The sequence below is a fragment of the Metopolophium dirhodum genome, chromosome 2 (genome assembly GCF_019925205.1).
Source record: "Metopolophium dirhodum isolate CAU chromosome 2, ASM1992520v1, whole genome shotgun sequence".
Classification (NCBI taxonomy): Eukaryota; Metazoa; Arthropoda; class Insecta; order Hemiptera; family Aphididae; genus Metopolophium; species Metopolophium dirhodum.
In genome coordinates, this window is record NC_083561.1 from 14555288 (window position 1) to 14579560 (window position 24273).

The 24273-nt window shown below is 28.9% G+C and overlaps 3 protein-coding genes across 3 annotated transcripts in view; 1 reads left to right on the forward strand and 2 right to left on the reverse strand.

Annotated features, from left to right (window-relative positions):
* Positions 1–76: 76 nt before the first annotated feature.
* LOC132939213 (uncharacterized) lies at positions 77–4482 on the reverse strand. The gene is made up of 2 exons (XM_061006277.1): positions 1444–4482; positions 77–1382 (listed from the first exon to the last, which is right to left on the reverse strand). The coding sequence occupies exons 1-2, from the start codon at positions 2111–2113 to the stop codon at positions 1342–1344; spliced, it is 711 nt and encodes a 236-aa protein (XP_060862260.1). The 5' UTR covers positions 2114–4482; the 3' UTR covers positions 77–1341.
* A 146-nt stretch (positions 4483–4628) lies between these two features.
* Positions 4629–8921, reverse strand: LOC132939211 (vacuolar protein sorting-associated protein 4). The gene is made up of 8 exons (XM_061006274.1): positions 8633–8921; positions 8209–8320; positions 8003–8144; positions 7696–7930; positions 7361–7628; positions 5323–5536; positions 5022–5250; positions 4629–4963 (listed from the first exon to the last, which is right to left on the reverse strand). The coding sequence occupies exons 1-8, from the start codon at positions 8654–8656 to the stop codon at positions 4862–4864; spliced, it is 1326 nt and encodes a 441-aa protein (XP_060862257.1). The 5' UTR covers positions 8657–8921; the 3' UTR covers positions 4629–4861.
* Positions 8922–9005: 84 nt separating this feature from the next.
* LOC132939209 (nuclear hormone receptor FTZ-F1-like) overlaps positions 9006–24273 on the forward strand; it is a 64327-nt gene continuing 49059 nt past the window's right edge. The window contains exons 1-2 of the mRNA XM_061006271.1: positions 9006–9853; positions 24029–24085. Of these exons, the coding sequence (XP_060862254.1) occupies positions 9550–9853; positions 24029–24085 (361 nt within the window). The 5' untranslated portion in view covers positions 9006–9549. The remainder of the gene's footprint in view (positions 9854–24028; positions 24086–24273) is intronic.

Below are 24273 nucleotides of genomic sequence, written 5' to 3' on the forward strand. Positions count from 1 at the left end.
ATAATTTATTTTAACTTAGTATTTAATAAGTTAATCATTATTTATAAAATAATAGATCATAGTTGGTTGAGGAAAGTAAAATAATTCTTAATTTGTATAAATAAAATGTTAGTATTTATTTAATAATATTCTAGAAATTTGTTATAAACTCTTAATCCATTTTTTCATTCATATCTCGATTACTTTAACTTTTGCAGTTAGATTTCTCATTTCTATTATATCATTCGATATATAGCAATTTTATCATGATGAAAATATTTTTATATACTTTCAGATAGGAGAGAGAAAATAAGCCAGTTTCATCTAATTGTTTCAATGTATCTTACATATTGAATTTATCTTTTATATAGGATTTAAGATCAGATATAAATTCAGTCAGTAATGGCTTTGTAGACATTTTTGCTCTATTTATACAACATTACAATTTGTTTTCGATCGTCTTCTTAAGATTTTTTAAAATAATAACTATTTCTAATACTTAGTACGAACTAGACTTCTGAACTCCAGCAACCCACCGGTTCAAAATTCCAATGAAAAATCTTTCTCATTGAGTTATTGTTGTGCTGCCACTACATTTGTATGTGCATTTTAAAGAACTCATAACTCGCTTAAAAATTAAAATATAATAAAAAGTTCACGAGGTTGTCTAGATAATAATCTTACCTTTAGATTTTATAAGAGGTAAATTTACTCTAATTTTTGAATTACGGAGCTACACGTGTTTTGCTGAACGTAAAATTTGCTATATTATGCACGTAGGACGCATTGTAGGACGGAGACAACACATGCGGGTATCACGTTCCCTTAATATTTTTCAAATTTTATTGCAACAATATATTAGACAAAAATTCAAAAAATTTGAAAATGAAAATATCCGTTAACAGTTCAAAACATGTCAAAATTTTTGAAAATTTTATCCTGTATAGAATATGCTAATATAAAGAACCAGTGAAGTTGTCATATATCTACAGTCATTTGTTTTTGAGTTACACCTAAACCAAAATCGATTTTGCTTTAATTTTTTTTCCTCTGGGTTTTTGAAAACTATTAGGAATTTTTTACTTTTGACCCCCAAAGTACTAACTAGATTCACTTTCCTATCAGGAAAGATACTGTTGAAGAAAATCCAAGCATTTTTATTGTCTTAAAAGGTGATGACTAGGGAACGGATTTAAATGCTCTAAAAAACAAGAAAAATGCCTTAAAAAAATCCGATTTAATGCCTTAAAAAAATGCCCTTAAAAACTTAAAAAAAATTATAAAATATATATATATAAATTATGAAAAATCAGATAAAAAATATTTAAATACAATAAAACTAAAAATCAAATCTAATTAAAATCAATTATCTTCTTGTCCATCTTCTTCTTCATTCTTCTTCCCTAAAAAATTAAAAAATTAATAGGTATACAATTTAGATAGGTATATTCGTTATACTTTTACCTTTTGTTTCATAGCACTGTATAATTAGGTGCTGCTTAATATTCTCGAACAGAAATCTTCGACGGTTATCGGCCAGTGTTGTTTTGTATCTCGAGAAACTTCGTTCCACGTCAACTGACGTCATAGGTGCAAACTTCAAATGAGCCATGTCATCAGCAGTTAGTTCTTCAGGTATTGTATTATTTCGAGATGTTGCTTTTCCTTCCAAAATATTTGAAATATGTTTCATTGTTTTGAATCCCGAATTTTTTTCAATTACAACTTCTAGTTTTTTTTTAATGGATTTTCCGATACTACTGTTGTCTGTTCCGATTTCATTTTGTACTTGAGCAATAATATTAATTGCGTCAGCCAACGATAATCCAGATGTTTCCAATGTAGTAATGTATTTTGCTAAATTTCCATAATTTGCTTTGATAAATGTCAAGTTTAGTTCCAAATTATTATCATTTAACAGTTTTTGTGCATTCTCAATTGCTACAGCATATATAGGTATTTTTATTATTTTAGAATGAATGCTGAAAAAATGACTTAAAAACCATAAAAATGCACTAAAAATGTCAAAAAATGCAAAATAAAAGTTACATTTTTTAATTCCTTGATGTATGAAATGAACTTTGTGCTTGGAAAGCAATGTTTTCGGACATTCAGAAAAAAATGCAATTTGCATTTAAATCCGTTCCCTAGTGATGACCATAGGTGCAATTAGGTAGGGGCTTAGCACTCCCCCCCCTAAAAATATATTTTTAACTAGCCTCTACATAATTTGTATTTGTACCACAATGTAGAGAAGATAGGGATATATCTTCTCTACATAGTGATCTGTACCTATTATGTTTAATATCATAAATATCAACATTTTCTTTAATTTAAATCAAGCAATTTATGGCAGCAGGGTATTTTTCTTATCACCCATAATATCATAGTTTATTCATAACAAGTTGATGAAATAATTTTTAAAAGAAATGTTGATGAATTTGAAGTTTTTTTTAATTTGAAAAATTTGTCTTTTTTTATAACCAATTTTTTATTCGTAGATTAATTTCAAATTAAAAAAAAACCTCAAATTTGTTTACATTTATATAAAAAAAAAATAATTTCATCAATTTGTTTTGAATTATGCTTTTTGGTGATAAGAAAAATAGCCTGTAGCCAAATTTTCCTGGTTAAAATTAAAGAAAATTTTGATATTGATGATATTAAACAAGAAGTTAGGTAGTATAGATGTCTGCTACTAGTAGTTTTAACTATACCTGTAAGTTGCTCAACCAGCAAATGTTCATTATCTTCAATGTGGCGATTAGAAGCTTGTCAGAGAACAACAACGAACAACAATATCGAAAGGGATGTAAGTAACTAATATTTTGGACACAGAAACAATTATTGATACATTTTCAGCAACTAATAGAAAATAAGTATTAATTTTATATTATTTTATATGATTGATATTACTCAATAATATGAAAATTTTGTATTTGAGTAAAAGTTGAATTAAAAATATTTCGAGGTATATAATTATTTATAATTTTAATTCACTGTCTATAGTTTTATATGAATTTATTTGTGTATTGTTTGTAGCTGGTCGGTATATTAGTTCGGGGGTGCGGGGGTTAAGCTGATAAAATTATATCCCCCCCATGAAAAAAAATTAAACAACACACATCATTGTAAAATCAACACATTTATCACTCCTCTCAGACTCTAAAATAAATAAAACAATTAAAAAACACACTGTAAAGAAAAAATATAATCTCAGAAGAACTTGATCAAAAAAAGTTTGGACACCCCTGATATAAAGAATAAATAATCAAATTGTATTTTGATTTTATTAAGAATAAAAACATTTTTAAACCAAGTCCTAATTTTTTTTTTTGTAAAGTTTAAAATATGATTTTATAAAACACAATATTTTAAGATTTATTTAAGTACTTCTAAATGAACAATCCATAAGTTTTATTTCCAGATATTTTTATTTCTTACTGTAACATCAGCTTCATCAACATTTTGTTTAAACTTGTTAAAAATTTGATGTATATTACCTCACAAGGATGACTAACGAATTTGGCTACCTATTTTGAATATTGAATGATTTATACATCAAGATTATAGGAATCCCGGAAAAAAATAACAATTTTTAAAAATTAATTTATAATAACAGTTAATAATTAACTGATCATGAAAATTAAAAAAATATTAAGGCGTATTAAATATCAATAGTATCAAAAAAGCTATGAAATTAATTTTTGTAATTCCAATAATATGGTTTATTGAGCAGTTGGAGAGTAAAAACACCTATTATCAATATGGAAGAAGATAAGTTAATCTGTGCCTGTATATAAGTAAATTTTCGACATTTTAATCACTAAACTCAAAAATTCAAATTCAAAATTTAATTACTTTTCATTTTTTTTTAACTTTTTTATGATATTTAAATGTATGTTAAATGATTTATAAAATATTTTGTATAGGAGTGATAGCATATATAGTATTGTATAGGTTTGCAGTGTTACCTGTGACTTAGGTAATAATAATTTGATATTGATAATTCTTGTTTTGTGTGATAATCAATTATTAGGTTTTTTTAAATTTTTAAAAATTGTGTGTTTTGTGCGAGTTTCTTTTTTACCGATTACCAGATTATAGATTACTATTATAGTTAACTTCGTAAACTTAAAATATTTTTTGAAAAAGAGAATCCATCATCTTATTATTTAAATTATTACTTTAAAAGCTATAATCAGTGTCCTATTAAAAAAAAAATACTCATCAGGATTTTATAAAAGAAATGTTAAATAGGTACGCCATGAATAGAACTATAGGCTGTAATAATACATAATATGTCTCTTTAAAATTATAATAAATAAAAATATATGATAGTTTACTTCTACACATATAAATATACATTTTTACATTCATTTTTTTAACAAACTTTAAGTATAATAGTTGCTATAATGTCAGTGAATGGTTAAAAAAATGCTTAAAATTTCAATTTAAAACACAGGTCTTGACATTTTTCAATTATTACACTGCCTTAATGCATCGTTTGGTCTTTATATAATTATATCAATGTAATTGTAAATAACATCGACAGAACTAAGTATTTAGTCTGTTATAGTAAAAGATTGATAAATTATAGCCAAAATTAGTAAAACACCAATGAATGAATAAAGTATATATAAAACTGATTAAAAATTAAAATTAAATGATTTATTATTACATAATATCTAGACAATATATTAAAAATAAAAAGTTTATAAATAATATGTATAGATGATAAGGATAACATTATAATTAGATACAAAGTTGGAGAAAATAATTTTATTTCTAAAAAAAAAAATCATGTCTTGATCCATTGGAAAATAGAACTGGTCAAAATCAAACCATTTTTATCCCATTTATTTGAACATTTATAGCTGACTCACCCTTCTTGACCGAAATCCATAGTAAACTTATCCAATTTCTTCATATCATCATCATTCACTGTAGGTTTAGATGTTGCCAATGATCGTAACATATCACTCTATAATAACAATACACAATATAGATATTTAAAAAATTAAAACATATCAGCCATTTACCATAGAAACTGCAGGTTCAAGAAGTTTATCACTGGGGACATCCATAAATGACATTTCAACGGCACCAGGGCTACCCGGAGAACACGGTGTTAACAAGTCATTTACAATAACATTTGGATCTGATCGGCTAGGGCCAGCTATTCGTTTAAAATGTGTAGCTGTTTGCACTTTACGTACTGGTTGCATTAATGCATCTCTTACAACTATACTGATATCTGCTCCAGAATAGCTAATTAAAATAATGCATTTTTTATTTATTTATTTTTAATTTCATATTATAAGTTAATTTTAGAGTAAATACCCTTCAGTTTTAGTTGCCAATGTCTTAAGGTCAGCTTCAGTTAGTAAATGATAGGTATTGCCTAAATTTTGTTTCAACATTATTAGTCGAGCATGTTCTTCTGGCAAAGGTATGTAAATACGCTTCTCAAAACGTCTACGTATAGCAGCATCAAGTACCCAGGGTATGTTTGTGGCACCCAATACAAGAATACCTTCATTATCAGTACCAACACCTAAAAAGTAAACACTCATAGTATAAAAATCAAACATATACATATATAAATATGACATACAGTAGAAATTCGATTAACCGTCACTCGATTTACTGTCAGTTTCTGTTATCCGTCATAGGTCACCGTCAAAAAAAAAGTTAATGATGCGATTGCGATAAAATCGTTGCGGTATCTAACGTGGCGACTATCATGCGTATAAAAATAGTTTATAATATCAATGCAATAAACGCGATAAATGTGGCGATAACGAACAAATTGAATAGTTATAAATTTATTTAACCAGCGACTGACGAGTAGCCTGTGTGTACGGATTAGTGTTTTTGTAGTTTAAGTGTTGTGTTTCGAAGATGGCAGAAAAGCGCAAATGTGTTGTATTAGAATTTAATCAAAAATTCGAAATTATCAAACGTTTGAAGAAAGGTGAAACTGCTACCAATATTGCTCAGATTTATGGTGCTGGGAGAACAATGAATGATATAAAACGTGATGCTGAAAAAATTGAGCAGCATGTATCGTTAATGCAAAGCAACGATGGTGATATAAAGTCGTAAAACCATGAAGCCAGCAAAATATGAGCAGCTTGATAACGTTATGTATCAGGGGTTTGTTCAAGCCCGAAGTCAAGGAATTCCACTTTCAGGTCCTATTATAATGGCCATTATTGCAATGAATAAAAAACTAAATGGTGATACAAACTTCATAGCAAGTATAGGATGGCTTGATAAGTTTAAATTTCGTCACGGCATTCGACAGCTAGATATTAGTGGAGAGAAACTTAGTTTGGAAAAATTACAACTTAAAAGATGCTTAAAAGAATGTTGCCAGTGCATGGGCTGATCTGACTTTACTAAACATAAAGAATGGGTGGAATAAACTATGGCCTGAAATAACACCGTTCGAATTTGAAGAATCTGATACCGTTAGTGTAGAAGAAATTGTACAACTCTGTAATGGACTGAATAGTGAAATATTATCAACGAAAGAAGTAACAGATTCGTTAGAAAGTGATAAACAGGGCGGAGAATTTTAAATGATCAAATTATTTTTAATGCCACTACGATGGACGAAGAAGTTGATGACATCAAAGATTCAGTGTTTGACTTAAAACTATCAACTAGCCACGCAGAAGTAGAATCAATGTTATCAAAATGCATTGATTGGTCTGAGGTAGAAGAGGAGGCACATGCAACGTAGGTCTTACTTATTTGTAAAATACGAAACATGGCCATTAAAAAAAAACAGAAGATGACAGATTATTTTGTTTAATATTTTTTAGAATAGTATTCTTTATATTATCACATATTATATATTATTGGGGGACGAGGTGGCCGAGCGGTCTAACGCGTCGACTGCGGCGCTGGCAGTCGCGGGTTCGACTCCCGGCCACTGGGCGGCATTTTTCTTCGGGCAAGTCACGGTGTCCGGAGAACAAGTGCCGCCATCCCCCACCCGGGCATGGCAGATACCTACGGGTGCCCAAATTGAAAATTCTGCCAAAACCCAACACACACGTGTTCCCCCCTACTACTACCAACAATACAATACACCTAACCAAAAACCATACACCAAAAAACCATACAGCTAATGGCCATAGTTGCCGGGCTTACAATCAAAAAAAAAAAAAAAAATATTATATATTATTAGTATTTATTATTTATTATTATTTTATTTTTATTATATTTATTATTTTTGTCTGAAAATTACGTTGTAAAATATATACGTTTATTGAAAAATTATTTATTATTATTGTATTTCTGTTAACCATCATTGTTTCGGTCCCGACATTGACGGTTAATCGAGTTTCTACTGTATTATAAATATTACCTTGCATTTGTACTAAAAACTCAGTTTTTATTCGTCGAGCTGATTCAGATTCATTATCTGAACGCGATGAACAAAGTGAATCTACTTCATCAATGAATATAATGCTGGGTTTATGTTGTCTAGCTAATTCAAAAAGATTTTTCACCAGTTTTTCAGATTCACCTAACCATTTAGATACAAGATCAGAAGATGAGACAGAAAAAAATGTAGAGTTATTAGCTTCCGTCGCAACCGCTTTCGCTAAATACGATTTACCAGTCCCTGGTGGCTAAAACAACAATTTTAAATGCATTTTAATCAATGTTATCATTTCTCAAAATCATGAATATAGTTACCCCGAATAATAGTATTCCTTTCCAAGGGATCCTTTTGCCAGTAAATAGGTGAGGAAATTTAATAGGAAGTATGACAGCTTCTTTAAGGGCTTCTTTTGCTCCTTCTAAGCCAGCTATGTCTGACCATTTCACACAAGGCTTTTCAACAACAATAGCTCCTTCTAATTTATTTTGTAGTTTTTTTGCTTCAGGGTCGTCTCCATCGTCATCACTATCATTTTTCTTGTCATCATTTCTTTAAATACGTAATATTATAATCATAATACATAATATTTATATTAATATTATGGTCTATGTAGATACTTACTTAGAGTTTGATTCTCCAGCTTTAACTGGTTTCTTTTTATTTTTTCCATTTTTTAAGTAATCTTTTAGTTTTTCAGCTCTTTCTAAATATTGTGTACAACGACCTCGTATGCTATCCTTAGCTTTTTCGCCTTGGGTTTCATCTATACATTTACAATACAAATGCTTTAAAAAGATAAATACATATATCACATATATTAAACTTACATTTTAAAGCATGTAAAAAATATTCAATCCCGCTTTCATATAATTTTAAAGCTTCTTCATAATTTTTATTGCGGTCTTCTTCAGTTGCTTTGGTTACTAAATCAATTGCTTTCTAGAACAAAATAAAGTTCAAATATATGTGATTTTAATTTTAATATTAGGTAGTTGCGCACAAGATCAAAGTGAAAATAAAGTGTTAAATTAAAATTTTAATTATATTCTTGGTTAATTTTTTAAAAATATAAAACTTTCGTTAACTTGATTATTGGGAAATAATACATTTAAAACCAGCTACCTACCTACTAATAACAATAGAAATGTACAGCTACAATAGGTATCCACTTAAGAATCAAACTTGTAGGTTTTTGGGTTAAAAGCCCATCTAAATTTTAAGAATTTCATATTGTACAATGTTATTAATTACCTGTAAAGTAGCAGAAACGGCCATACTATAAGCATAGAATAAGTTATGTATAAGGATTATGAATATTTAGATATTAATTTAATTGAATATTAATAATCGTCATTCGACTTAAATAATAGTACATACTTTATTTTTATGGAAAAATGAAAATATCTAGAAAAAATCCACAATTGATAAGGATATGCCTGTGCAGTGTAACCAACAACAGTGCACCTAGTGTGCAATCCGGACAACAGATGTCGTTATCCCGGGACGGACGCCGGAAAACGACGGCTGTTGTCCTATCCAATTGTTTTGGGACAGTGTTTTTCCGTAAAATTTGCGTGAAAATTTAGGCCGACCTTTGTTTCGAGCCCGGCAACACCGGTGGAGCCCCGTGGTATTTTCCGCGAAAACCGTTCACGTTGGATGACCTACTTTCCAAAAGAACCGTCGACACTGCAAGCCTGCGTTCTACGCAAAGTGGACATACGGTGTTATTATTGTTTTTTTTTTTTTTTTCATCCGCAATCGAAATTATTCATTTTCACTTTTTTTTTATCTCTCCCCTGGTGCGAAAAAAAACAAAATAAATACTTAAATCCGTCCGCCGCGTTCGTCACAACCCTTCGCGTTTTGCCGTCGTAGCCCGTTCCGCCGTCGGGCCGTACAGTGACAACATCAACAAAATTGTCGTCGGCCGCCGACGTGTACGCAGATAATATATTCTGGGTAAAATATTTTATATTTTTCCGCCGTCATCCCGGACGGTTGCCGTCCTGTGTCGTGTACCGCCGCGCCAGTGTTCATAACAATACCGATCTTATACATGTATATATGCCAGGCGACGTGAAAAACAAGTGCAAGTGAATGACGATGGCCTACCGACCTATATTGCCGCCGTGGTGGCCGTCCGTCGGAAATGCCTCGGTGCGAGCATGACGGCGCAACTGTCGGAGTACGCGACGTCGGGCCCGATGGCTGGCGACGAGAACGGCGGTGGCAGCAGCAGCAATGATAGCGGTGGTGTTGTCGTCGTCGGTGGCTGCAGTGGCGACGAATCCGCGGCCGAACGACGGGTGGTGATGATCGCGTTCAAAATGGAAAACGATTGCGATGAGGAGACGGCCGCCGGACCGTCGCGGGACGACTCGAACTCGGAACCACACGCCATGGTCGAGCTCGAGCTCGAGCAGCAGCAGCAATCGCCGCCGTCGTTTTCGTCGGACGGAAATACAGCTGGTAAGACGGTGTACATATTATTTTTATTGTACTATAATGTCATCATGTGTATTATGTGTAATAAGTTACGATCGAGGGTGTTTTCCTCGGTCGCGGAAAACGTGTACGTGACGGACGAACACGGCGTCCCCGGACGTCCGGGTCGTCGCGTCTTTCCTGGACGGGGCGGGCTCGCGGCGCAACACTTTCTCTTTTGTTTTTGTCTATTTCTCTTTCCGTTCGCGCGCTCCACCGCCGCCTGCCCGTCGTTTACTCTGTCGGCTCGCCCGTCATAATCGCTGTCGTGTGTTGTACTGTCGTTCGGTGCACCCTTCGGCGTCGCGGTCGGCCGTCGTGTGCGGTGTGGCCAGGCGTGTCGCTCCAATAGATGCTTATCTCGTTCGGCAGATAACCGCCGCCGCCGCAGCACTACACCTGTTGTTGGGTGGGTGGGCGGGCGGGGTGACCTTATTGGTCAAGTTCATGCACGGGCACCGCGGAGCCTTGACTGTGGACACGGTGAATAGAGCTATTTTGGGTTCACGCGACCGACGTGTGTGCCGTATTGGCTATTGAGTCGGCCGCCTCCTGTGGTGATGGTGGTGGTGGTGGTGGCTACCGTAGTACCGTGTACCAGTTCGGTAGGAGTCTCGACTCTCGACTCCCGAGGATTTATACGACGGTACACCGTGGTGTACCGTTTTCACCTGATGCGCAATACAATGGGCCAATGTACGTAGACGAGGTGGTGAAGGGTCCTGGACGGGTGTGCCTATGCGGTGGTTGTTTTTCTTCACCCTCCCGGCGCTGTGTGGTTGGCGGGAGGGCGTGCGTCGGTATTGTTGTCGGAACACGTTGTTTCTCGTCGTCGCTCTTCCACGGGTTGTGTGTCAACCGGCGATCGAAGTCTAGACTCTAGAAATTAGAATCTCACAGACGCACTAGAGGTAGTGCGGAACCTTCGAATGACAAAGAATTAAGAAATACGTTCCTTGTATTATAGCATTTAGTATAATATTACATTGCAAACAGTTTTATTCATGTTCAATAAAAAAAATCGTGGACAACTGCAACGGAGAGGGGCTGCTAGCATTTCCCATCCGCCTGATTTACAGTTTTTACTGTCTGTCATGTCCCGTGTTGTTGTAAGAGGTAGTAGTAGCATGGAATTTTGTAACTCAGAAGTTTTTGGCCATTATAATGGAGAGAAAAACGATGGTTTTCGCTAGCACAGAAGCTTTTGAGTGATAAAGAAACTAACATTTAAACAAGAGATAAAGGAGATGTTGCAAGGTAATGGTATCAGTTGTGTTAATGGCTTAAAGATGTTTGTACAATGCCGCATTGATAAGCTTAATATCAATGTTTATTTAACGACGACACTCAAACTGGTTTAAAAACATTTTATTGCCAATAAACAGCAGTCGTTGGCCGTTGTATGGTTTGGACTTGGAAATAGAGAGTAAGGTATAATATATAGTATATATTTCAAACTTAATTTTAGGAGATACAAGTTAATGCTGACATTTTCCTACTGATATTTTGTCACTGATTGTTCATTATTTTAAATTATCTCCCACTAAATAAATAATATCTACTTTTACTCTTTTACTTAAATTAATCGTAATAAATACCAATTCGATATTTAAGGATTACACGGATTTCTACTGTAATACGTCTTTTATCTTGGTTAGGTTATTTTAAATAAAAAATACGTCTTTTTAATTTCAAGCAAGCACCTGTTTAGGTTGGATTCAGTAAGTTCAATCAATGACATAAGACATAGGTATTTAAAATTATTATTGGCAGGTTTATTATAAAGTTACCATACCTATCACATAGGTTTAAAGTAATATCCACTACAATTAGGTTCTCGTAACCTTATAATAATTATTAAAAATCTTATTTTTCACACTTGTTTTGGTAATGAAAAACAAAAACAAATTCAAATTTTTTAAGTTTGTACACGCTGGATATTTGTTTGATTTTAGCGTAATATACACTATACACTTCCGGTCTTTAATACACCTATACACCTACATAATATATTGTTAAATAAATTGGAAGTACTTACATTTTAAAGATTTATGTTTAATAAACGTTAGTCGTTAATATACATCCTATTAACGACATTGAAATACTCAAAACAAACACGTACAAAATAATTATTTTTGGTCCTAATTAAATTACCTAAATATAGTTAGACAGGTATGTTGATCAATGTTTTTAATATAAGATTAATTAAAAACATTTAAACAAAAGAAATGATATACCTACGTATTTATCATTTTTTAACTAGGTATATATATTTAGTATTTCGTAGGTATACTCAGTAATATTTAATAGTTAATATTTGAATGTTATCAATCAAAAATAACTTATAACAATTTGCACAGAAATATCATAAAGCCGTACAACTATAGGTAGCTATAAATAATATATTTTGCTCTGTATTTTGCACTATATTGATATTGAATAAAAAATGAAAATTTAATTTGTAATTAAAAACAGTTTTATTGAATTTTAGTCCCTAAATATTTGTAATTTAAAAAAAAACTAAATAGTAAAATACATTTTTATCTCTATTTTTATTGGTAGCGAGTTTAAGACTTAAATTATGATACAACAATACAAACTAATTCATTGAATATTACTGTAGGTATCTAAATGTTTTGAATTTGTTGTTTGGTGTATTACGGGGTTATCACCGAAAAACATTCATTTATTTAAAAAAACGCTTGTTTTTAAAATTATTTATTTTACATAATTTTAAATCGTTACAAAACATTTTTTTGAAAAAACTTATATTTTAAATTTATCGTTTTTAAGTTTTTACTGTTACATTTTATATACCTATTTAATTTTCTAAGTATAATATTATTTGGTGTATTTCGTTATAAAACCAAATTTTAGACAAGTACCTATTTAACTTGATTATTAATTAAAGTTAAGATGAGTGGAGTAGTCGACCAGCATTTAGTGGGGTTGGTAGTCATGTAGGTACCTCTCCGGAGCAGTTCATCTAAATTTTGAATACTTATAACAGTTATAACTTATAAACTACTCGTTCAAAATTAGATTTATTCATCGAAGTATACTCCAAAAATATTCTGCTTTTGTATAAAGAATCAATGCTGTCTTAAAAAAAAAAGTATGTGAAAAATGATACCTAACGATAACAGATAGTAAATAATATTGAAAAATGTTGTTTTTTTATTGTCTTTAAATTATGTAAAAAGAATATTTTCAAAAACGTTAACCGTTAGTTATATCTAGGCTTAATATGTGTTTCATTTGTATAATTATATTTTAGATTACGTTAAAAATAAAGTAATACCTACTGTTAAATAATTAAAATTATATTGACATGTTTAACGATTAAAAATAATTTATATTTTAGAAAAAAGAGCCTCAATTTTGATCATGACGTAGTGCCCAATGAATTATAATATAACGTTTGAATTGTTGACCCACAACAGTTAGTATGATATCCCCCTACTAATTCTATGACAGGGAGGAAAGATTATTGGATGCATCCGGACTTAAATTGACCAAGTCGTGCTTTGATATTAAAGGTTAAACTACCAACTAATAGTTCATTGCCTAATCTGAAACATATCCATTATCTTATATTATCAGTAGGTGAACTGTATAATATCTATACTCCAGTAAAATATGTAGTTGAAAGGAATCCAGTAAGCCACATTAATTCAACGGACAAAAATACTGGAAGTTTTCGCAAGATTTAAAATATGTAGACAGAAAATATAATTTCATTTTCATTTTCAAATGCATGAATTATAAAAAGGTTATAACCTAAAGATACTTACATTATTACTGATAATTGTTATTTAATAAGATCATTATTTCCAAGTTTACAATTAATATACTTGGTTTCTGGGTTATATATTCTGTTAAAAAAAAAAAATAATAATATTGTTATTACAACCTTATTATGAGCGTACATGTACAATAATTACGAAGTATTAGTTTTTGGTTAGGTAAATACTAAGGACTAAGTACATACACGGATGAAATTGATAAGAAATAAAATTTGATTCACAAGTACCACATAGTTTGCAAAACCATAATATAATTTTTTTAATTTTCAGATTTATAAATAAGGCCAAGGGTTAAGCATTGTTATAACTTATAGTAATAACTTTTTTTTTAATTAATGGTATCAAGGGTTATATTTTAATTAAATAAACGATATTATCGCCAAGTTAAATCAGTAGACCGTAGTTACTATTTCCAAACAACTAATATCATTTCTATTTATATAAGTGATCATTTATTTATAAGTAATTGAATGATATCATTTAAATAGATGGGTTAAAAATTAGCAAATAAAATATATTTGATTACTTAGAAAATATAATTTAATATATAAATACATTTTGCAGAGCTTTGCTTTTGTTACTTATTTTTGGAACTTATGGGTGCCACTGGTTGATTGTTAATTATTATCGTATGACGTAGATACATATTATTTACATTTTAAATAATAGTCAACATTTTTCTAGGTTCTGTCAATGAACAGTCTCCTCTTCACGCGATTCATGTTTGTATATAATTTTCTATGTTATCCTTATTACTTATTGTTTTCATTTTGTTAACAGGTTGAATATATTTAAATAATAATAAAAACAAGTACTTATATTATTATATTTTTGTAATCTGTATTGCGTATGTCTATAACTTGTTATATAGTACTAACTTGTTAGTACTATATATAGGTACCTATAAGTACCTACATAAAATTAAATGAATTCTATATATAAATTGATTTTGCAATACAGTTCTGTTCGGTAGAGCCCCTAAAGTTTAAGCAAATTTAAATGGGTAGGGGCGAACGCTTTCCCCAAACGACGCGTTAAGAGTTTTTGCAGGATAGGCAGTACTTCAGTTATATAACATTGCATCCCAACAATGTTTAATGGAATAGTGCGTGAATCGATTTGTATATACGTGACATATAGCTGTATGAATTATTATATTTTATTTAAATCTATATAAATATTGACAGTACAATAAAGAGCATAACAAATATATTCTCTCCTTTTCCCCTTAATACTCAAGTAACTATCTTATATTTAAGGTGTAATTGGAATTTTTCCGTAATAAACAATATTGTTATTATTATTATTATTATATTATTCATTAAGTTAGTTTTGGCTGTACGCTTATATTTAGTGTTGATGACTATTCCGGGGAGTATTTTTTATAAAAGACATGCGTAGTGACGTGAAAACTTATAATTCATTATTCGATAAAGCGATCTTCTGACCAGAGACCAGAGCCGTGGTGACAGCTTTGTTGAACTTTGTTATAATACTGAATGTTACATTGTTACTTGGTGAGTTTACCAAGGTTTTACTTAGAACGCCGGGCAGGACCACAGTAAAAGGGTGACGACGAGGCTTACAAATGTACTAGACACGTTTTTCCAAAATTTCGTTGACGGCGACTCAAAAAATGTTGATCGAGAATCTTTGAGAATTGTATGGCGTCGATGGACGCGGAGAATATGGCTACGAACAACGGGTTAGGTTACCTAACCTAACCGGAACAAGGGTTTTCTAAGAATGGCTGATGAAAAATATCGTAGTTACTACCAGCTTACCAGTACTGTGTAGTATGAAGACTCTAGGCTTTCAGGCCTACCACCGGTAAAAAAACGTTTCTAATGAAAGAAAAAACGATTGTAAATGATTTTCATTTGAACTGATTAGTGATTACACCATCACTCTACCGATATCTAGGGTGTTTTGAAAATAATAAGAATAACAACAAGATTATTTTGTTTAGGTACCTACTTGATTTAATTGTTGCCCTCGACATCGACACATTTTTGGTGTCGATGAGACGATGAGATGCGTTGCCTCACTGCCTCAGGTTTTATTTTATAAAATAAAATTGTATGGAAAAGAAAAAAGTTATTAAGATAAGTGGTAAATACAACAAATAATTTATAAAAAAATTATAATTCTAATGTCTTATTTATAGAGGATAAAAATCTATACCTAAATATAAAAATGAATATTTGTCTGTCTGTCTGTTTTTTATTCATTCCTAAACCATTCATCCGATTGTGATGCAATTTGGTACAGAGATAGATTCGACATTTGAGAAGAAAATATGTTATTTAAAAAGGGTAAATACCTTAAAAAGGGTTTTAACCAAACCTTGTCATGACTCATGACAAAGGTACATTTCCTTAACATACCTTGTTTCGAGATTATAATATTTATTTTACGAAAATTAAAAGAAATTAGAATGATGGAATAACTATTTTTTTTAAAGAAACTTAAGTATTATTAAATTAAATATGATTGCATAGAAGTAAATTGTGTAAAAGAAAATGCAAATATTTCGAATAATTACACGTATTGTACATACTGATCGTCAATAAATAAAATCTAGGAATTTTTGATCATCTTAAATAATATTTTATCAAATTAATATAACTCAAATGGCGTAATTGCGTTACTGGGAGATATAACTATAAATATAGTTGGAATAAACTCTGCAGTTGATAGTAATTATTTATTTAGATACACTATCAATGTATGATACCACTTATAATATTGAATATTTATAAAATATTTTATATAGGTGGTATATGTTTTACGGTTATATAATAGAATCTAGATGGTACTTTAAGAAGGAAATTTTTTCAGTCATTTCCCCAAGCATAAAGATTAACCACGATAAATCAAGATATTTAGCAGAAGTTCTAATAAAACTGATATCTATCTATAATTATGTTATATTATGTTATTCAAAATATAATAATATAGTAAACTCATCTTCGTTTATAAAATATAATGATTTATCATTAGATTCAAAAGTTGTAATAAATGAATAATAATTAATAAAACATATTTATCAATGTCAATCACTGCTCAATACTAACCTAACCTAGGTACATACTAGTTTCTATATTTCATTCTGATTTTTCAGTTATTGTTCAATGACTCAATCTTAAATTAATTTTAAGTGAACATTTTTTTTAATATTATTATGTAAAATATATAGGTACCCTGTTCTAAAATTAAAATATATAAACTAATGAACGGCTATGCTAAAAATTATATTCTTATTATTATTGACATAGAGTCCTTGCCCATAGAGTTGGCTTAACAAAAAGTAAATTTTTAAATATGTTACTGCTGTTACGGTTAAACTGATAGACTTTGAAGTCAACTTCCTAAAATATTGACAGTAATAAGTAAATTATCAAATATATAAAGTATAAACTATACTATTAACTTACCATGTAGTATTGTAGTTACGGTAACAAAATATAGTTGACGCTCTTGGCTGTTAAACCTTATGTCATGCTTATAGCTTTTATGAATTCAAGTACCTACTACATTTTATATAATAGTTTAAAATGCAGTTTATGTATGTACATAATATTTTGTATTATTATTATTAAAGTATGAATTTGATTGTTGTTGTTTTGAAGACTGTGATTTCCTTATTATTGGAATAATGTAAATGATAATATAGAAATGTTGTAAAAGAAAAAAAGGTTTTTGCAAAATAAAGTATATGTTTGTTCTATATTGCAACTCAATATATGGCTTGTAAAATAACGAGTGCCAAATGAGTAGACTATTTATTTACAACAATTTTAAAACATAAAAGTTATAAATATTATAAATTATGATGAAAAACGAGTAGATTTGCGCGATGGTTTTTTCATTCAATTTACTTTTAAATGTGATTATATTTTTTCACTTAAAGATCCGTATTACGTGATACATGAGTGTTTCTGACTACATAGTTGATAGTTTATGTGTATAATGTATCTAATAACTAATATATAGGTACCTATCTTAAACTTTTTTCATTATGACTTTGTTGATGTTTGGAGGCTTGTAGCATGGGATAAGGAAATATGTATACATATATTTAAAATAAGTCGCTTATAATTCTCATAAATACCGTTTTGTTTATTTTATAGTTTGAAATAATTTACATTTTCTTGGATTTTTAAATTTTGCTACTTAATTAAAATGAATATACTTATATTATGTGAAGCATATTATGTATCAACGCGATTTACACGTCTAATCTCCATAATATATTAAGTTGATGATTATTTTTTCGTCCAATCAAAAAATAACGTATCTTACAAGATCTTTATAGTTTTCGTCTTAATAATACTAATTAAAAACAAAAATTGACCATATTTCATATAATTCAACGATTAATGATCCTAAAGTTAAATTTACTGCAATCGTTGAATTAGGTTAGTATCTAAATATTTGTCCCGTACCGATGACGCAGTACAACATAAAATATGATCGGCACGGGACGAAATTGAAAATTGAATTCGCACAGGTCGACCTATTTTCTGTGAGCGAGGTCACGTGTTCCCGCCCACAATTTCACGCAATCGCATGTGTATCCTACGGGACCCATTTCGCGTCCCTGGTTTTTCCTCCCTGGCTTACCACGGACTCGGGGCGGCGGCCTAGTTTCGGCCTCGTATTTTCATCCCTCTAACCGGGTCACTAGCAACAAAGGCCTTGTCGCAACTCTTCTATCGTTACATTACATTATCTACACATAGATTCAGGTATGTTAATAAATAAATTATACAGTTATATACAGATAATATATATTATATAATATTTGTTTTACATAAATGTATTAGGTATAGTATTTTTGTTTCTGACAGATATTTAGAATTAGGCTTGGGAATTATTGATTCATAAGAATATATTTTGTACAATTTTATTTATTCAGTTTAAACAAATTTGATTAGTATTATTTATATTTTCTGTATAATTTCTTATTAGTGTTAAATACCTATATCAATTAAATACGAGATTAAATATGTATTTATATTTTTAATTATTGGTTATCCATACTTATACCAAATTTTATTCTAGAATTATTAGGTAATGAATAAAAAATATTTGTTTAGCATGTGAACATGTTTTTAAGATTATGGTTAATTAATAAATAGTAGGTATTGAGTAATATCAGTAATTACTGGAAACACAAAATATACATTTATAGGAATTAAAAGTTAGTTAAAACGTGTTTTTATTGTATTTGACATTGCTAAACATTAAATATTTGAAAAAGGGGTGTACCAAAAGATTTTTTGGTTTCCTTGATTTTGTGTATTATAATATTTAATGAAACTACTGAGAAAATTAAAAACGAGCTCTTAAAAGTATATACCATCTAAATACAATTTTTCATCTTTGAGGATAGTATTTTTACTACCAGAAAAGTGTTTCTGTACAAGTCATATTTTAAAATTGTTTTGCTCAGATTTTGGTAATGGTTTACATTTTTTGTTTTCTATATATATAACTTTTTAGTAGCTTACGTTTATTTATTAATCCTATTATTTTTATAAGTTTAATGATTAAATAAATTATAACTTTTTAATAATTTAAAAAAAAAGAATATTCCATTGTAATCATGCTAATTTATCAACTGCCCTTGTTGCTAATTGATTTTATTTTATTTATAATAGCAGGGTGGTATTAAAAATACACAATTTTTTTTAAGTATTCCATTATTTAAAAAATGTATAACTGTTTAAGTTATAGCTAGGGCTAGGGACTTATAGGAGTTTGCATGTTTTCTAATATTTATTTTCAAAATTTAGCTTAGTGATATAGAAACCTGTTTCATAATACTAGGAGTCTACAGACATTTTTATTTTGCATATTTTGCATATTTTACTCTTTTTCACGTGTTATTGCAATTTTGTTACCTATATTCTCATTTTATATATATTTTTAAATTGGTAAAAAAAAATTGAATGTAGGTAGGTATAGTTACCTAAAAGAATATCGAAAGAAATTATTGTGGGTTGTGTTTTCCTCGTCTGCAGGACTATTTATAATTTAAATTATAATCCACCGATATGATTTTATCAATTATAATCACATGATGTTGTACATTAATACAACTATTGTCTATTAACTTGGGTAATAAATAATTATTAGTATTGATTAAATTAACTTTAGAAAAATAAATAAAAAATTACTAAATGGAATTTTAGACCAGCTTAAAAAGACTCAAAATCTGAAATATAAAGTGTTTACATAAATTTAATAAATTAATACAATTTTTATACAACGAACATTTATGTATATTTTTACGACATAAATTAATAATATTGCCAATAAAAATATTTTTCTGATATTTAACGTAGTTAAAATGTTTTGGTTTTTAAGTCATATTTTAAGTGATTGTGCATATTTTAAGGGTACATTTAGTAATTTTTTAGTGCATAAGTAAATGCGTATTTTAAGGTTTTTAAGGGCTTGAATTCAGCTTTAGTTATAATTCAAAAGTACATGTACGAAAAATCATAATTGGTTAAGTAGTTTATTTTGTTAATTAGTTTGTATTTAAGTGCATATTATACGAAAATATACGTATTCTATTTTAGATTTTACTATGTCTGAAATTCCCTAGGTCATTATAACTTTCACACGCCCTTGATTATATGGGGTAGGGTGAAAGTTTTTTTTTAAGTTGATATTTAAAACAAATGTTTTGAAGTTAGATCAATTATAGTATTCACAATATATTTTACGTGCAAATCGTCTAACATAATATTATATTGTTACAACAGTGGAAACTACACTAAGAATGTTTAAGTTCGTATATACATAATTTGATCAACACAATAGTATTTGGTATGGTGTGACTCAATAGCCCGCAGTTTTTTCCTCCGTGTGCGCGCGTGAATAATAATGCGACGAAAATGAAAGTGAAGTATATATATTATATACACAATATACTTATATATTATTATGTATATATTTGTATCGCGTAATATTGTGTAGTGATCTTGTTAAGATTCGCGTTTGACCTACTGACATACATGGGGTCTCTGACATTGGCCCACTTGTAGGACCGACATAATACTTATGTGAGCGTTTTTAAAAAAAAAATATAAATGTCTATTTATTTTCTATATTATCATCGATGTGGTGTATTATTCCGGCGTTATCTCATTGCTGCTGACCTTGGAGGTAATCGTGAAGTCATTCCTGAATGTGCTACCTTTCCCACCTATTTTTTATGACCCACTTAAATTGCAAATTGATCAAATTAACTTAAAGTTATTTTGTGAATGATAGCCAATATTTGTTTTATATAATATTTCCAGTTAATTTGCATTCATGCGACATTGTTTTTAGGATGAAAATAATAGTAATAATTGTTATACCTTCACCTCATGTGTACAAGTTTGCCCTTGGTACATGTGTATTAAAGGACAAATCTGTTATTATATACTGCAAAAGTAAGCACTGATTTTTGCAAAAAGATCATATCTTTCTCCAGACTTCCGAAAGATTCTCTTTCAAGGTTAAAAGTATCAAATAATATACCTATAGGTATTAATCAACAATTTGTTTTTAATATTTCAACATTCGCCTTGAACCAATGTTAATAATTACCTAATTTATTACCTATATATTAATTTTAAAAATATATAGTACTTACTATAATTATCAAATTAAGAATAAATTAGAAATTTAATTTTTAATTTTATGTTAAATTTTAAATAAAACCTATAGTTAATTGATAAAATGTTATGAAAAGCAGTTTTTAGTTTTTGTCCAAAATAAATAGGATTTTCTTGTAGGATTTGGGTGGAATTTTTTGACGCGACCACCGACATTTTAAGATCTATATATTATGTCTAGGGTCAAGACCTATGCTCACTTCTAAACTAATCCTTATATGCAAACCTCTGCAGGTGTGTCGTCAATAGGTTCACTCAAGCCACCAAGCTACTTACATAAAACATAATTTATGCTCATTAGTTATTACTTATTATACTAAATTGTATAACTTATAGTTTGTGTAACGATACCTAATAAAAAATTAAATAAATTGAGTAAAATTTTAAGTTACTGTTAGATTTAAATATTTAATGCTGCAATGTAGTTTATGTATTTATAATTTTTTTTTTTTATTGAATAAAATCATGTTCTTAATAGTTTTACAATTAGCCAAGTTAATTATTTTCTATAATCATATCGTGACTATTTAATGTTTTTTTCCTGTACCTACCTTAAATTTATTTGGTAAAAATAAGAAATATGCCCTTAAAAAACCTATGAAAAATGTTTACATATGACTATGAACTATAGGAAAATATATTATTAAAACCTAACCCATTAATAACAACATGGTTATTTTACATTAAAAATTAATATAATATTATTTACATAAGTTAAACTTAAATAAAAGTCATCCGAAGCCGATATTATTTAATGAATGGTGTATGGACGCAGGAAAAAAGATTAATTTATGAAATCAAATAAACACCTAGACTTTAAACTATTTGGATAATGATTTTTGACCCAAATCGTTGACCATTGGCCCTTTTCTTATCACAGCTGGGCACTATCTATTTATAAATTTGTTTAATAATGTAATTAGAACAAAAAAAAATGGCAATTTATTATTGCGCACTTGGAGTACGTTCAAAAGAGTGTTGTGATATCGGAATTTTATAGGCGGGTTTTATAGATGGTACAGTTATTAAAATATGTTTTAAATAACACGATTGTTTTTTTTTCGTCCAGAAACTATTTTGATATAACTATTGAATATTATGTACCTATAAATATATAGATGTAATGTATATACATACCATAACTGTAGGTCTAATATCTATATTATGCTATAATACATAAATGTTGTTTTTTTTTTTAACATAAGATTCTCATTTACTTTGAAAATTTTATTTCTTAAGTCGTTCTATTTTTTAAAGAAATTATGTATTTCCAATTTTTTTTTTATTATTATGTTTAATGTAATAAAATAATTTATAATTGACGAGTGGAGTGGAGTGGCACAGCAATGGTACTCCGCTAAATGTTGGTTCACTAGTTCCTTAGCACTTAAAAACACTTTTCAAGAAAATGAGTATTTACCTATAAAATAATCACCTTATATAAATAATTTATGATATACTCGTTAGTCAATAGGTACTACTATTTTGGGACATCTACGTACAATATAATATAATATGTAATATTTTTCCGATAAATTGTTGAAATTATTATTGTACCTATATACCTAAAAGTAAAAAATCTTTTTTTTATGTTCGACTCGTGACCTTATAAAAATACGTATTATTGATCTTATGTTGTAGTGGTGAATATTATACAAATTATATTTTGTATTAAAATAAAGCACATTTTAAAAGAAATACTTATTAAAATAATTTTTAAATATTATACATTTGTATTTGAATTGTACTGTATAGTTTGAACGCTATAATTATATATTCTTGAGGAATTATCAAATGTTATGTTAAAGCCAAAAGCTTAAAAGATTTTATAATCATGGTAGGTAGTAGTAAAAAATATTAATATATTAGTATTTATAATTTATAATTAATGTATATTCAGGAGCTGTAGTAGATAATTATGTTAAAAATAAAAACTAACATTTAAATTAATTTTCTCATAATTCAAACGTTTAGTTAATAATAATAATGTAGTTTTTAATTAATAATTTCACTATTTCCACCTTTTTGGCGAAAAATAAAGTATGACAATTAATTATATTCTAAGCTTAAATTTAGATGTTTTCTATATAATTATCTTTGTTTGATTACGTGACTATATTCAGTATGACCTATTTCTATATTATTTATTTTGGAATTATGACGATTCTTATTTTTTTTTTATAAAAATCAAAATTGTATAGTTCATTGAAACTCTGCTATAATTTTTAGATTACATGTATAAAAAAATATATTTTATATTTTATATTTTTTAATATATTAAATTTGACAAAAATAAGTTATTCCGTTAAACGAGCATCATTTAAAAATATATTTGAACAGTAAATATATTTGCAAATATAATATTATCATAGACTTATGGTACATATAGGTAATAATAATTTGTATGAATTATAATGTGAAATATACTTCAAATTTTTTATTGATCTCTAATTTTCATGAGTTTTAGGTACCTATATTATATTAAAAGTATTTATTTGTACATATTATTTCCTCATATGTTAAAATAGTTTTGTGTTAATTGTATGATTGCGTATTATTTTATAAATTATTTGTGTTCTACTGTTACTATATATTTTGAAAAATATAAAGATATTAGCTTATAATTTTGAATTATGGGTATCTATGTATTATATCATAGTATTTACATTTTTCAGATCAAAAGTGCATGGACCTCAGTAATTTGAACGAAGATGATCAAACATTCATTGAAGGTAATTTGCATGTTTAATTTATGTATTTAGTTAACATAATATGTAATACAATGTGTTTTATTAGTTATTTTATTGCTACCATTTTATTCGTTAAGTATTGCATAATTTTAATCATTTAAATCAATGCTTTGTACACAATGGGACGTAACAATTTTATTTAACTGAAAAAACAATTGTTATAATAAAAA